General features: G+C 53.1%; 1 protein-coding gene across 2 annotated transcripts; it reads right to left on the bottom strand.

Annotated features, from left to right (window-relative positions):
* Window positions 1-2268: 2268 nt before the first annotated feature.
* Window positions 2269-14599, bottom strand: TSEN54 (tRNA splicing endonuclease subunit 54). 2 transcript variants are annotated; one of them, XM_080629551.1, is made up of 11 exons: window positions 14528-14599; window positions 14246-14404; window positions 12458-12521; window positions 12233-12316; window positions 9023-9121; window positions 8697-8749; window positions 8246-8344; window positions 5893-6527; window positions 5293-5353; window positions 4488-4604; window positions 2269-3435 (listed from the first exon to the last, which is right to left on the bottom strand). In XM_080629551.1, the coding sequence occupies exons 1-11, from the start codon at window positions 14554-14556 to the stop codon at window positions 3285-3287; spliced, it is 1551 nt and encodes a 516-aa protein (XP_080485677.1). In that variant the 5' UTR covers window positions 14557-14599; the 3' UTR covers window positions 2269-3284. The 2 variants fall into 2 exon arrangements, with proteins under 2 accessions (XP_080485677.1, XP_080485678.1); XM_080629552.1 differs by having other exon boundaries at window positions 9023-9109.
* Window positions 14600-15387: the final 788 nt, after the last annotated feature.

Raw genomic sequence — 15387 nt, 5'->3', positions numbered from 1 at the left:
TTGTTCCCAAGCCACAGCTGCAGGACAACCCCGGACAAAGGCTTAAGCAACCGGATTTACCTTCTTGTGTCACCTGGTTGCTGTTGGACACAACGTGCTCCCTCACCCACGAAGCGCTTCCAGCTCTGGAAGGGAAACCCCCGGTAACGCGGTACCTACGATACGGGCAGGGCTTTGACAGAAAACAGAAAATCCGAAGCCATCACAGCGCGTCCCACAGGGCACACGGCGAGTCCCGGTAACGCGTCTGCTCCGAGCCGGGCGTACACGAGTCCCGGGGGCCCGGCCGCGGGCAGAGGCAGCCCTAGGCGGTGACGGGCCGGTTCCCGCTGCCCCGCTCAGGCCCCGGAGCGGCCCTGGCCGGACCCACTCGCGCACGGGGCTAAACCAGGAAGTCCCGGAGCCGCGACCTCCGCCATCAAGTCCCAGGATGTAAAAGCTGCCCAAGTCCCACGGGGAGCCGAGCCCCGAGTCCCAGGCGCGCCTGGGGCTCCAGGTGCTCGCCGGAGCCGGGCAGCGCGGGGGGCCCGGGCACCCGGCGAGGTGGGAATCTCGGGGGCGGAGGAACCGGCGAGCAGCGGCCCGCCCCCCCGCGGGGATTCGGAGCAAAGTCGCGATAGGCGCGCAGGGGCAGGCGGCGGCCGTCCCGCCGCCGCGATCCACGCCAGAGCCGGCCCTACCGGACCCTCGCGAGGCCCTCCCGGAGCCGGAGCCGGCGCTGCCCGCCCCGCGGAACCCCAGCGGGCTGCGCTCACCTGCGGGGCTGGAGCCGCCCGCCCCGGCCTCGCTCCGCTCCCGATCCGCTCCCGCGGCAGCGGCCGCGCTCCCCGGGCACCTCCGTGAGGGGTGTGGCGGGGCGGGGCCTCGCTCGCGAGCCGCCCGGGGGGCGGGGCTACAGAGGGACACGCCCAGGTGGGGCGGAGCCATAGCCACGGGCGCGGCCATCCGGGGCGGGGCCTCGCATGTAAATGAGGCTGAGCTGCTGCCAACCCGCTCTCGCTCTCTCATGAATAATTCATAACCCCGCTCCCGCGGGGCCAATCACAACGCGGGCACGGCCACGCGCTGCCTGCCGCTGGGAGAGCGCGGCCCCGCCCGCCCCGGGGACGCGCAGCCAGGAGCTGCGGACAGGGCCGGGCTCCGCTGCCACCAACGGAGCCCACGCCGCCGCGCGGCACAGCCCGAGCGCTGCCAACTCGTGCCAAAACCTGGGATTACCTCCGACACAGGGCCAGTGGCGCCCAGCGCGTCAGCCGAGCTTCCCAAACGGATGTGTTCCTACCAAAATGTGCGTTTCTGTCATCTTCTTGCCACATCCAGCCGGTCCGCGTTGCACCGGTACCAGTCTGCATCACAGCCCCATCCCGGTGCAGGCTCCGTCAGAGTCTGGTGCTGAGCAAGGCAGCCACAGTTTCCCAATCCTCCCTGCAGTGGTTATTAAATGGTAATTGTTTTGTGCTGAATCAGGGAGTCTGCCCCAGCGAAACTCACTGGGTGGCTCTCGTAGAGTTCATCGATACAATTCCACCTTGGCATAAGCAGATGAGAGTGACTGAAATCAACAGGAGTGAGTCTAACCTAATTCCAGCAGAAACGCTAAGCCCCATGGGTCAGGCTGGAGCACTTCTGGCTGTGCCTTTTCTTAGAAACTCCCCAGTGCCTTTAATCTGTGCAGCACTCTGGGAGAACACTGAAGCCAGAGGCTGGAGCTGCCAACCCCGTATCTGAAGAGGACTATCAGAGCAAAAGCACCTCTTGGAGGAGGGAGAAAGAGGAAGTGGAGGGTGTGTGGGAGGCGCTTTCAGACCCTCAGAGCCCTGCTGACTTCCAGCATCTGAAAACAGGGGTGTGTGCATGGAACAGGCCCAGGCGCAGTACTCCCTGCAGCAGATTCCAGCCACCTTGAACTACGACACTGTTGACCATGCAGGAGCTGCAGGTGTCATGTGCCCACAGGAGCTGTAGATGGACACAAGGGCTCCTGCCCTCCCAGGCAGCAGCAGCTGGATCCAAAAGCAGAAGGGCACAAGAGTGGGGTTACACAGCCATGCAGCTGTATGATCACAAGCAGGAATTCACCAGCTTGCGCTAATGGGGTCCCAGTAGCCTCCACTAAGCATCTCCCTCTGCATAACTTACTTCTGGGGAAATTAAGAACCACACTGAGAAGCTTCCATTGTTGGAAAAGGCTTTTTTATTGCTTCGCCTTCCCTCCATCTCAACAAAGGAATTAAAAAATTAACAAATAAAATGCATCTAAACCAGTCCCTATGAAAAACCTGGACACTGGACACCCTGTGCTCAGCAGAGTGGGCCCTGGCCCCTGGCACTTCTGCATAGAGGCTAAAGCAAATTCAGTACCTGGATATCCTAGTGGGAAGCTCTCACAGCAGGGCCTGGAACACAGTGATGTCCTTGGTTCGGAGCATAGCAGCTACAGGACTGGAAGGTTCCTGAGGAATTTGTAGCTTCTTTCTTTACTTGCAAAACTCTAACTCGCAAAAGACAAGACAAGGATCCACAGCCAGGAAAGAGAGTGCCAGGCTGGAACAGCAGCAGGACAGCCCTGGTAAGACTATTGGACACAGTGTGGTGATACTGGTGGCCAAACACCTCAGAGCTGCTCTAGCATGAGGCTGAGGTGCCATCATCAAGGATCTGGGGCTTTCTGTGACCTCCTGATGATGAAAGTGTGTTCAAGGCACAGTTTCCTGCTCTTATATGCCTTAAACTTTATTCCAGGTGGCTGAGTTTTATGGCTGTGCCTTTTCCAGATCAGGATCTGATCGGATGGCTGTTGGTGCAGCTGAACAACAGAGGCTCAGGCCACCACCACTGATCTGATCAGCTTATTCTGTCCCTGACTGACCTAAATGACTCTCCAACCATTCCACTGGTGTAGCACAGTGGTTCTTAACACGTGACAAGAGGATCACCAGCAAAATGTTTTCTAATGGTCCACAGATCAGTGCAAGATGACATAGAAAAGGTGGACTAGTGGTCCGCAAGATGAGAAAGTGGAGAACCAGTGGCTTCAAGAACAAAGCAGTCTGTATTCCAGTCCAGAAATGCCCTGCTAAGCCATACACATTTGCTTGCTGTAAATTTTGCTATTATGCCTGAGCCAACTGGGTGAGTGAAGTCTAACTGAATAAAGTGGTCAACTACCCAAGGTTCCAGTTCTCATAGGCTCTATTTTCTGCAATATTTCATTAATCAAGAAAGCAAATATTGAGTAAAGCTCTTCCCTTCATCCCATGCCATTTCTGCAAGTGACAGCAACTTCAGTGATTAACATCAACTGGCAGCTTGAATTCCTTTAGTGAATAGAAGGCAATTTCTCCATGATCCACCAGTGCAAAGACCACTGGGATGTCCCCACTCTGATACGTAACCTGCTTCAAAGCCCGGAGGGATGGGATCTGCTCATCAAAGCTGCAGGGAGAAAAAAATATCCCGTTGTTCTCAAAGTGAGAGGAATCCAGAGACAAAGGTGTCTTGGCCAGCGACCACAAAGGCTTGGGATTTGGTAGTGACCCTCCCCACCCCTTTCAGTCGAAGCAGGAGGCTGCCTGTACTGCGTGCCGGGAGCTGGGAGCTGTCAAATCCTTTGCCAAAACCATGGGCAACTGCCCACTGCTCCACGCCGTGCCCATTAGATGCAGCTCACAGGGCGACTGGCAAATTGCCAGCCCAGTGCAATCTTAATACCTGTGTGCTAGGCAGATCTTTAGGTTGCTGGGATCAACATCTGAGCTGCTTTTCCCTTCCTTAAACTTTGCGGAGTCTCTTTGCTTGCAAATGAAAACATTTTTGCAGCAAGGATCATCCATCCTACTTGCTCAGGAGAGACCTTTGTAAAACTGGATCAAAACTTCCCCTGCTCCCCTACAGAAAATAGAGGAGGGACAATTTTTGTCTGTCAGAATTAGAAAAGGCAGAGACTGAACTTTGTACCTGCCTGCAGAGTTTAAGGATCAGGTTGTGATCCAGCAAGAAAGGGGACACCTATCCCATGTTCATACTGATCCTGAAGTTTCATTTGACAAAGATCAAAATACTAAAGCCATGGTCCTGAGCCTGTGGGAGGTACATCGCTGCAGAAATCCACTGGGATCTGCACTGGCTGAGGATTGAGGAACCATACAGCTCCCTGCAAACCTGAGCTCTACCTGAGTTTCACAAGCATTGCATAAACATAGCCGTGACTTCTTATCCCTGACTCTAGTATACATGACATGAACAACAACCAGATGATGAAATAGTGTGGGCTGAATGCAAGGGGTGGGGAAATTGTCAGCCACAGCCTCCAACAAAGGAAGAACTGAGAGGTAAAAAGAGTAATTCTGGGCAGGACCACCCTCAAGGGAGGCACTGGGATGATTTGTAAAGCTCACAAGATGCCAGGTCATTTACACATCATTAAAACATCACTTCCACAACTGCAACTGTGATGTTTCAGAACACAGCATAAGACCCCTGGATACCTCTGAACACACATCCTGACATACGGCTTCCCAGGGTTCGTTTTCTTAAACCTGGCCACAGCATCTGCTTGATACACATTGAAGTGGATTTTCATGCCCTCAAGGTCCTCCTGTAGCCTGCAGAAGAGAGAACACATCCACCTTCATATGGGATTGAAGTGCTATAGGATGTTGACACAAAAGCTCTTGAAGCCCAACTAGTTTGGGCCCTTTGAAAGGCTTCACCCCCACAAAGGACTGACCCTGCAACTGTTCCTGTTCCTTCCCACACCAGAGCAAACTCCTGCCCCCGACCTACCCTGCTCCCTCCTCTGCACCCCCCATTGCAAGAAGCATAGCTAAAAGAAACAAAGCCCTGCACTGCCCTGCAGAGACCCCACACAAATACCACACAGACTCTTTCAGTCAAGAGCAGAACCGAAAAGTCCCAAACCAAGGTTTTATAATCACTCCAGCAGGGATGGCATCACATTCCAGGGATGAGCACAGGTGAAACCCAACCAAACCTCTGAGGGAGATGACATGGCTTGGGCGCAGAGACTGAACAACAGGAAAAGAGCAACCCTGATGTTTTATCTGGCCTTGAATGCCCCAGATCTGTGCTGCAGGACCTGGTACCTCACAGAAATGTCAGCCCCTCGCTACAGATGCAACAGGGTCCGGGAGCGCTGGATTCTCTCGGCATCCTGGGTGCGAGGCAACACCCAAATTGCTGCCATGAGCATCTCACAGACCTCACAGACAAGGACAGCCACAAGAGATCTCCCCTCCCTAACAGCTACGAGCTGGCTGGCTGGATACTAACCGGGAGGCTCCATCCAGGATGTGGGAGGGCTGCAGCACACTGATCTGCTGGAGGAGCGCAGCTGGAGGGAGAAGGAACAGGAAAGGATCAGACCAGCTATTTCTTTCCCAGGGCACTCCAAGCACACCACCACCACCCACAAGCCTTCCTCCTCTGACAATGGCTGGCAGCACCACAGTCACCACTGGCTACTTCAAAGACCTCAACTTCGTCATCTCCTCCCAGCACACAGCCCACAACACCCTGCAGTTGCTTTGCATCTTGCTGGCCCCGATTTCACATGCTGAACAGGCCAGCAGAAAGGACTGCAGTACAGCAGGACATGGGGAATGGATTAGAAGACCTCCCAAGGCTGTATTTATCCTGGCATTTGAGTGGGCTATAGAAAGAGACGGAAAGGCAGAGAAGCTTTCTTCTCTCTTGTCACACCCATGGCTGGGCTCCTCTGCCTGTTTTGCCTAGGCCTTCTAATGAGATTCTCCTTCTCAAGGTACTGTTCCCTATGCTGAAGTTCAGCTTCTCCACATCACCCCTTTTGCTGCTGTGAATCGGGCAACTTTTCAGAGGGCTGGTGGGGGAAAAAGGGTCCCTCTCCAGTACCTGGTGAGGTAGCTTCATTTGGCCGCAAAAGCGGTGTGACAGCTTGGTCCCAGAGATGCCTCGGTCGCTTCCAAATCCTCTGCTGGCTCCTCTGCTCCAAAAGGGCTTTGTACTCCTGCCAGCTGGAGCAACACCTCACCTCCCGGTCAGCATTGACACTGCTCTTGTACCTGCTCTCCCTCTCTCGCTGCTCCCTTTCCTTCCTTGACAGCTTCTCCTGTTTCTGATTGATGCATGAGCACCAGCAAGCTGCATCAACCTCCCTCCCCGGCACGTTCTCTGGCAGGAGCCTGTCATCAGGCAAGGGCAGATGTGTGCATGGCTGGTCTGGGGCCATGTTTGGCAAGACAATGGTGGTAAAATCCCAGCGGGGTGCACGGGTAGCAATGCTGCTCTCCTTGTGGTCTCCAGCCCAGCTCCTGGAGGGGCTCAGGGAATCCTTTTGTCCTGTATCAAGGGGAACTGTGTTTGACTCCCCCTCTCCACTGCCAGCATCTGATTCCTTTGGCTGCTCTGACAAGGGCTTTTCCTCCACAGCAAGGCACCTGGAGTCTCCACAGTTATCTCCAGCTTTTTTGGAGGTACCTTCAGCCTCTGGAAGGTCCTCTGATACCTTGTATTTCTTCTCATGTGACCTAAAGACAGAAGCAGCAGCATAAAAGGGAGAGCAGCGTGTAGTGGAACTTTATTCCCTTTGAATCTTGCCTCCTCCCTGCTAACAGAAGAATGCAGTCTGTCAAGACGGCAAAGGTGGAAGGAACCCCAGACAAGTCTGAAAATCCTTGACAACAACCTCTTAGCTGGAAGGAGCACATTTGCTTGTGTGACAAAACAAGAATGGAAAAAAAATAACCCCCTGCAACACTCCCGGCCTGGGGAACAGTGACTGGAAAGCTGCTCAGTGGAGAAAGACCTGGGGGATGATGGAGCTGAACATGAGCAGCTTGTGCCCAGGCAACCAAGAAGCCACCAGCATCCTGGCCTGGATCAGCACCAGTGTGGCAGCAGGGCCAGGGCAGGGATTGTGCCCCTGCACTGGGCACTGATGAGGCCGCACCTCGAATCCTGGGTTCAGCTCTGGGCCCCTCACTGCAAGAGAGACATTGAGGGGCTGGAGCGGGGCCAGAGAAGGGAATGGAGCTGGTGCAGGGCCTGGAGCACAGTGTGATGGGGAACGGCTGAGGGACCTGGGGGGTTCAGTCTGGAGAAGAGAAGGCTCAGGGGGGACCTGATCGCTCCCTACAAGTGCCTGAGAGGAGGATGGAGCCAGGAGGGGCTGGGCTCTGCTCCCAAGGAACAAGGGATGGGACAAGAGGAAACAGCCTCAAGCTGCTCCAGGGCAGGTTTAGATGGAGCTGGGGAACAATTCCTGCCCCAGAGGGTGCTCAGGCATTGGAACAGGCTGCCCAGGGCAGGGCTGCAGGCACCGTCCCTGAAGTGTTCACACCCTGTGGAGACGAGGCCTCAGTGCCATGGGTTAGTGGTGGACTTGACAGTGCTGGGGAACGGTTGGGCTTGATCCTAAAGGTCTTTTCCAACCCAACTGATTCTATGATTCTAAAAGCAGGCCAAAACCAAGCAGTGAATGCCAAAAGCAGAATACATTTCTCTGCAGTCCTACAACTTCAACACCCAGAATCCCAGCCTTCATCTGTAGAGACACACACTCCCCACCTGCCATGCAGCCTCCACACACCCCGTATACTGACCCAAACACCTCCATGCAAACATTATGGACTTCAGCCAAACCAGCACAGGATAGGCAGAAACCTTCCTGCCTGCACCTCTTAATGGTATGAGGTTGAGCCCCTTGTCCCAGAGGAGATGGGGCAATTCTTAAACCAGCAGTTTTATCTTCAAATTCCTAGAATTTCCTAACTCCTCAGGGACTGATTTACTTGACAGCAGGAATGGACCCATAGACCACAGTCATCCTCGCTTGTCTCTCAGAGGATGATGCCACCTACTGGAGGCTGTCAGAATTATTAACAAAATTATTAATTAAATCATCTGTTTGCGTTTTGGCAACGTTTAGGCCATGTGCAAGGACCAGGACCTAAGTATGCTCTCTGCTGTGCAGTCCTAGAGTGTAAGTTGCCCTGAGGGGATGGATAAGTGCAAGATGCACTGTGGTGTCTGCGCTTCCTCTAGGAAAAGAGCAAGACAATGCTCCTGCCATGTGTTTGCCCTGCACTGACCTCTCTACCCTTCTATTTTGGCATCTTATCACGGCAGTTGACAGGTTCAGGGACAGTTTGCCTGTCTTAGCACAAGGATGCAGTGATGAAGTAGCTGTTCCTGAGCTAGCAGGGCCTGGGAGAGGATGGAAGGCGGCTTTGGACCACATCCTTACCGGGGACTGGAACTCCTCCTCCTTTTGCAATGGTGTTTCCCAGAGCTTTTGCAGTGACTTTCCAAATTCAATTGCCTCTCGTAGGGAGACAGGACAGTGCTGCAAGGAGACACCAACATAGAGGCTAAGAGCAGGGTGAGGTAGTGGAATTGCCCTTTTTGCTCAGCCTCAGAATACAGCAATGAAAACCTTTTCTTTCAGGCACAGAAAATTCACAAGCAGGACCAGGATGGTCCTCAGTTCATGCCCCATTTCATGTTCCAAACCACCTCCTCAAGAGGGAGGAGCAAGGAAGGGTAGAATGCCACTTCTAGCCTTTAATCCTCCCAAGAGAAGGAATGTGGGGTCAAAGTCCTCTTCGCTGCCGTTTCACTGGGGCCATGTAGGAGGCACAGAGCTGCTCGGGGTCTTCAGAAAGGAAAAAGCAGTACAGAAAGGAAAAGTTGGTTACCTGGGGTCGAATCTCAGTACAACATAACCCAGTTGCTTCAAGTGGCTGAACACCTTAGAGCAAAGGAAAGCAAAAGGGTTAAATGACTACCCTCAAGACAATTTACTTCAGTTTTGCTATCACTGAGCAAACACAGTGCAGCACTCACAGAGGGAAATATGCCAAGGTGAGGACCCAAAGCAAAGGTGGGAAAATAGGACCAGATCATCTAGAAAACCGAGTGGGAAAAACTTCTCTCCCTGACTGTCCTACTCTGCTCTCAGCCACCGGAGGAGGTGGTGTGGCAGAGGCTGGGCTCCCTGCACCAGCTGGAGATCTCAACACACCTGGTAATGTGGCAGGTCCATTGCCTCCTGGGACAGCAGGATCTCGTAGGCTTCCTCAATGGACAAGGGAAGATCCCTGTAAAAGAGCTGAAGAGAGCCCTGCAGGGCAAAAGCTTGGTATTGAGAGAATCAGAGAGAACAAACCTATGTAAGCTTGCACTGTTCTCTTCCTGACAGCTGGTCCCAGCACCTTCCTTGACACGATATCCCTGTGCCACCTGGATTCTTCACAGTCCCTCTCCCATGCCCAGTTCCCCCATGCCCTTATTTTAGCAGCCAGGCAATCAGCTCCCACCGACCACTGTCAGCTCCAGCACTGCTTCTGTTTGGAGGATGCTGCAGGGAGCCCGATGCTCAACTATTAAAATGATGATTGCTTTGGGAGATAGATTTCTTTAACTTTGATGATGTCAGTGACTCAGGACACAGCACAACTACAAAACCTTTTAAATCCAGCACAACTGAGAGAGCTGGAGCAGAGGAATTGATGGTGTGCCCAGATGCCACCAGCTTGTGGCTCCTCGGAAGCATTTACTGCAGCCCCAGTGATCCCCTCGCTACATTCCCCAGGCAACAGCAGCTCACCTCCCTCGGGCAGTTGTAGGTGAAGCTTCTTTTTTGATCTTGCTGGTTTTTGTTGGGTATTTTTTAAGACAGTGTTCACCCAAACAAAGCAAACACCATGCTAAGAACCACAGCTCCCCCCTGGGATGGGCTGAAGGCACCTGACTGGGGAGAGACCCTGTAACCAGCAACTGACCAAATAACTGAATTTTCATCAATTTGTTTACGATCTATTTGTCAAAATGGCAGAGCTAAAAAGGCCCAACCTCTGCAGCTTGGACTTAACAGATGGCATCAGATGCCCATTATCTGATAAAGTTTTGCTAAAGGAAAAAAAAGTGCTCCTTTAGATCAGACTGATTCCAGGCTTTGGTGGAGAGACAAAAAAAACCCTCTTTATGGCAAAGAAATCCAGCTGAGCCTTTACCAGCATTTCTGCAAGCAGAGAAGCACTGAAAACAACTTAGTCTCACTCCCATCTGTCCCATTTAGATTTCTTTCTGCCATACACACTGAGAAGAGATGCTAAGTAGGAAGCCCAAATATCTGTGATTGTCAAGCCTGTACAGCACTGGCTGCTCCAGAACTGTCTCTTCTACCAACACCCTTCACATGGAAAGGTCTGATTTAGTGCCTCAGTTGTGGCCCTGTCAGGATTGAGAGAGTTTCACTAATTCCTATCAGCTTCAAGGAGAAGAAATCTGTGCTAAGGAACTTCTGAACCCTGCCACTGCAAAATCTGTAAGATACACTGGGGACAAGGGAGGAAGTCGGTTTCTGACAGAAAAGGCATTGACCATTCTCAGATGTCCTAATTAACTGCACACAGCTCTGAGGAAAAGAGTTTCTTGGTGTCAAATCCTTTTATTCCAATTAACTCCTGCAAGGAACAGCAGATAATGGTTTGATCTCATTTCCAAAAATTCCCAGAACAGTGTGTTTTCCTGGGCTGTGGAAGGCCAAGTCCCCATACACAGATTTCATTAAAGAAATAACTAATACATAAATGTGTGCTTCATCATCCCCAGAGCAAGAAAGTAGAGATCTCAATAGAAAACTTCGTAACTTGCTTCTCATGCTTCTTTCACTCTGGTAAGAAAGCTGATTCATTCCTGCTGTACCAACAGAAGTTCAGATCAGGTAAAACTCTCCTTGTCTCTACCATTGTATTTGACGTAGGAGTGGGTTAAAAATAGCACCAGCAGAATAAACTGGACACTGACACATGCTGTCAGTGACACAGGGGCTCCTGAAGAGTACAAAATAATAACCCACGGCCTGGAGACAAAGAGCTCCATCAGCAACAGGCAAAAAGAGACCATTCCCCAAGAACCAGGGGTTTATCACCTGCTCAAACTGCACCAGTGACCAACACAAGTGTCGTGGTTTAAGTCCAGTGGGCAATTCAGAACCACTCAGCCGCTCGCTCACTCCCCCACTTCCTCCCCCGGCTCCTGAAGGGATGGGGAGGAAAATCAAAAGAATGTAACTCCCACAGGTTGAGATAAGAACAGTTTAGTAACTAAGGTATAACAGAAATCACTGCTGCTACCACCAATAATAATAATGATAAAGGAAATAACAAGGGAAAAGAATATAACCACTCACCACCTGCTGACCAATACCCAGCCCGACCCAAGCAGTGATCTAGCCCTTCTGGGTAACTGCCCCCAGTTTATATACCGGGCATGACGTGCTGTGGTATGGAATACCTCTTTGGCTAGTTTGGGTCAGGTGTCCTGTCTCTGCTTCCTCCCGGCTTCCCCTCCTCCCTGGCAGAACACGAGACTCAGAAAGTCCTTGGTCAGAGTAAACATTACTGAGCAACAACTAAAACCATCGGTGTTATCAGCGTTGTTCCCAGGCTGAAAGTCAAAAACACAGCACTGCACCAGCTACTAAGGAGGAGAAAAATGACTGCTAGTGCTGAACCCAGGACAACAAGTCAAGTGATTTCAGAATCAGTCTAGAATATTGGCCAGAAGGCCAATTGTATCTTGGACTGCATCCAGAGGGCCAGCAGCTCCAGGGAGGTGATTCTGCCCCTCTGTTCTGCTCTGGTGAGCCCCCACCTTGAGCACTGCATCCAGCTCTGGAGTCCTCAGTACAGGAAAGACATGGACCTGCGGAGAGGGTCCAGAGAAAGGCCACAAAAATGATCAGAGAGATGGAGTACCCGTCCTGTGAGGAAAGGCTGAGAGAGTTGGGGTTGTTGAGCCTGGGGAAGAGAAGATTTCAAGGACAACTTATTGTGGCCTTTCAGTTCCTAAAAGGGGCCTACAAGAAAGAGGGGAAGAGACTTTTTAGCATGATAGGACAAGGAGTGATGGCTTTAAACCAAACCAGGAAGATTCAGATGGATGCGAGGAAAAAAGTAGTTACAATAAGGGTAGTGAAACACTGGCACAGGTTGCCCAGAGAGGTGGTGGATGCCTCATCCCTGAGGACATTGCAGGCCAGGCTGGATGTGGTTCTGGGCAACCTGATCTAACTGAAGGTGTCCCTGCTCATTGCAGGGAGTTGGACTACATTTGCTTTAAAGGTCCCTTCCACTCAAACTATTCTATGATTCTAAAGCTGCTACAGCTACCTCAGTCATTCCAAAAGGATGCAATGCCCCCATCCATGCACAAGTATCCTACTTACACACTCCAGCAGGTATAGAGCTTCCTCGGGCAGAAGGCACTGTTTGCCATGCTGTGTGAACCCCATGGTGTGCCAGAACTTCCCCTGGAACAGAAGCACAAATCCATGATGGGCTGTGGCTGGTCCCTGCTGACAAGCAGTTCTTTCCCACTTCAAGCAGCAAATTAAGGAATCTGCAAAGGCCAGCAGCAGATGATGGCACCAAGTACACTGTAGCTCACTCACCGCAGGGGACTGCAGCTCCACGATGCCCTGTCCTGGCTTCCACTCAGCTTTTACCAGATTCCCCCTGAGAAGGTTAAAGATTAGTTTAGTATTGGCATGTCCTACAGTCAACTCCTGCTGTAGCAACACAACAAGCTCAAGAACGTGTCAAAAGGCAGCAGACTTTCAGGTGGCATTTTTACAGGGTGAGGCCTTAGAAAGACATCATCCTCTGGATCTAGCAGCACCAGCTGAAGATTTTACCATCACCAACTGAAGACCAAAAGTGTCTTCAGTCAGCACCACAGACACCTGTCCATAGGCTACAGCAGCCAGCTAGGGATGCATGGCCTAAACCATGATAGATTATACAACTGTTCAGATACTGCCAAGATACTCAAATTGCTGTATCCCACCTACAGGGGCCTAGAGGGAAGAAAAAAAAACAAACCACAAACCCAACCAAAAACCAGGAAATGGAATAGGGAAGGGCGACTCTTCAAGAATGCAAACATTCATTTTTAGCAGCTGGCTTAAGGAAACAGGAGGTAAGATGTGTAAGGTCCAGAACAGCCTCCAGAACAGAACATCTTTAGCCAGTAGCACAGTTTCCCCATCTGAAAGGAAACATAAACCTACCCTGTCATCCCCCCCATCTCCAGACCCTTCACTGCTGGTCCAAGACACACATTTACATATGTACTTCAACAAATCTGACTTTGACAGCAGTGGAAGATAATGCAGCAAGACCTGCCTGTCTGTGGGAGGTCACCATTCTAGAGTCCCCAGGGCTCTGATTTTATGTGAATAGTTTCTGCTGCTATTGAACAGTGCAGACAGAGAAATCATGACCAGAAAACAACTGGCCAAACAGCGTGCACTGACAGGGAGCATGTGAAAGTCTCCCAAGAAACTGTGAACTCCAGAGACTGGTAGCGCTGCTAAAAACCACTAAAACTGATAAACCAAGGACACTGAGAGGAGGCCAAATCTGCACAAGGCCATACGTAAGCATCTGTTGGAGCAAGTCCAGAGGAGGCCAAAGAGATCCTTCGAAGGTTGCAGCAGCTCTGCTCTGGAGCCAGGATGAGAGAGCTGGGCTGGGTCAGCCTGGAGAAGAGAAGGCTCCTGAAGGGGAGACCTTAGAGCAGCTCCAGTGCCTAAAGGGGCTGCAGGAAACCTGGAGAGGGGCTTGGGACAAGGGCCTGTAGGGACAGGCCAAGGGGAATGGCTTTAACCTGCCCGAGGGGAGGTTGAGATGAGCTCTTAGGCAGAAGCTCTTCCCTGTGAGGGTGCTGAGGCGCTGGCCCAGGGTGCCCAGAGAAGCTGTGGCTGCCCCATCCCTGGCAGTGTTCAAGGCCAGGTTGGACACAGGGGCTTGGAGCAAGCTGCTCCAGTGGAAGGGGTCCCTGCCTGTGGCAGGGGTTGGAGCTGGGTGAGCTTTAAGGTCCCTTCAACCCAAACCAGTCTGGGGTTCTACAATTCTGTGATCAACAAGATGTCGTGCAACTCAGGTCACACACAGGAAAACAGTGGCTGCTGTCTGCAAAGGCTACAGGAGTACACACACACCTGAGAGAACTAAGGGACTGTCTGAACATCTCCAGTGAAGCCCCTGGTGCCGATGCAAGTCCCTGCTCCAGAGGGAACCGCCAGGGTGTGCTCCCCCGGCTCCTTCTCCCCAGCAGGTGAACGAAGGGATGGGTAAGTGACCTGACTGCGGACACCCCCCTGACATTAACATTGCACTGCTACCGCCGCTGTGCCCCAGCGATCCACAACACACCGCGCCCAGCCGCGGGGACTCACCGCCGCACCACCCGCTCTTCGGAGAGCAGCCGCCACTGCTCCTCCTGGCACAGGCGCAGCTTCTCCGCCTGCTCGGCCGAGCCGTCGGGGATGAAGTCCTTCTGGCCCCGGGCGCGCTTCGAGGCCTTCCGGCCGCCGGCCGCTAGTGGCTGCGCCGCGCTGCGAGGCGAGAGGCGAGGCTCGGTGAGGGGCAGGGACGACCGAGAGCACCGACACCCGTCCCGCAGCCGCTCCGTACCGCGGGCGGCGCCGCGGCTCCCGCACGGCCCCGCACAACCCTACCTCAGAGGGCGCGAGCACCCGGCCTCCATGGTTTCACCGCACGCAGCCCCTTGCTGCCCCCGCGGGGCCCTAGCGCCGGCACGGCGAGGCGCCGCTAGCGCGCCCCCTGGGGGATCGGAGGACTGCGAGCACTGGGAGCGCTGCGCTTCGCGCCATGCCGCGTGCCGGGACCGGCTCCTGAGGGTGAGCTCCCGGAGGTGGCTGCTCCTCCTCACCCCTTCCTCACGGCACGGGGGAGAAAGTAAAGTGGAACAGCTACTGCGTTGGGATAGCGGCAGGGAGATCGCTCACCCATTGCCATAACAGGTAACACAGGCCGGGCTTTGGGAAAACTCATTTATTGCCAATTAACATTAGTCCCAGGCATGGATATCTGCTCCGGAAGGGTCAACAGGAAACCTGGAGAGGGGCTTGGGACAAAGGCCTGTAGGAACAGGACAAGGGGAATGGCTTTAACCTGCCCGAGGGGAGACTGAGATGAGCTCTTAGGCAGAAGCTCTTCCCTGTGAGGGTGCTGAGGCGCTGGCCCAGGGTGCCCAGAGAAGCTGTGGCTGCTCCATCCCTGGCAGTGGTCAAGGCCAGGTTGGACACAGGGGCTTGGAGCAAGCTGCTCCAGTGGAAGGGGTCCCTGCCCGTGGCAGGGGTTGGAGCTGGATGAGCTTTAAGGTCCCTTCCAACACAAAACATTCTGTGATTCTATGACTTCAGGGGCTTCTGGTGAACATCTGGTCCAGCACCTGGGCCATCTCTTCTTCCTGGAGCAGGAGAGGTGCTGGGGAAGGAGGTTTCTCCCATCGGGGCTGTTACTGTTTCTCAGGAGTCACTGGGCCTCAAGTAGGAAAAATACAGCATTCATAGAA

This window comes from Psittacula echo (assembly GCF_963264785.1).
Source record: "Psittacula echo genome assembly, chromosome: 14".
Taxonomy (NCBI): Eukaryota; Metazoa; Chordata; class Aves; order Psittaciformes; family Psittacidae; genus Psittacula; species Psittacula echo.
This window is presented reverse-complemented; position numbering and strand designations above follow the sequence as displayed.

Coding starts and splice junctions, on each gene's coding strand:
- TSEN54 (XM_080629551.1), bottom strand. CDS start 14,556: ATGGAGGCCGGGTGCTCGCGCCCTCTGAG. Junction 14,405..14,527: donor GGGTGCTCGCGCCCTCTGAG/GTAGGGTTGTGC, acceptor CTCGCCTCGCAG/CGCGGCGCAGCCACTAGCGG. Junction 4,605..5,292: donor ATCCTGGATGGAGCCTCCCG/GTTAGTATCCAG, acceptor TCTCTTCTGCAG/GCTACAGGAGGACCTTGAGG.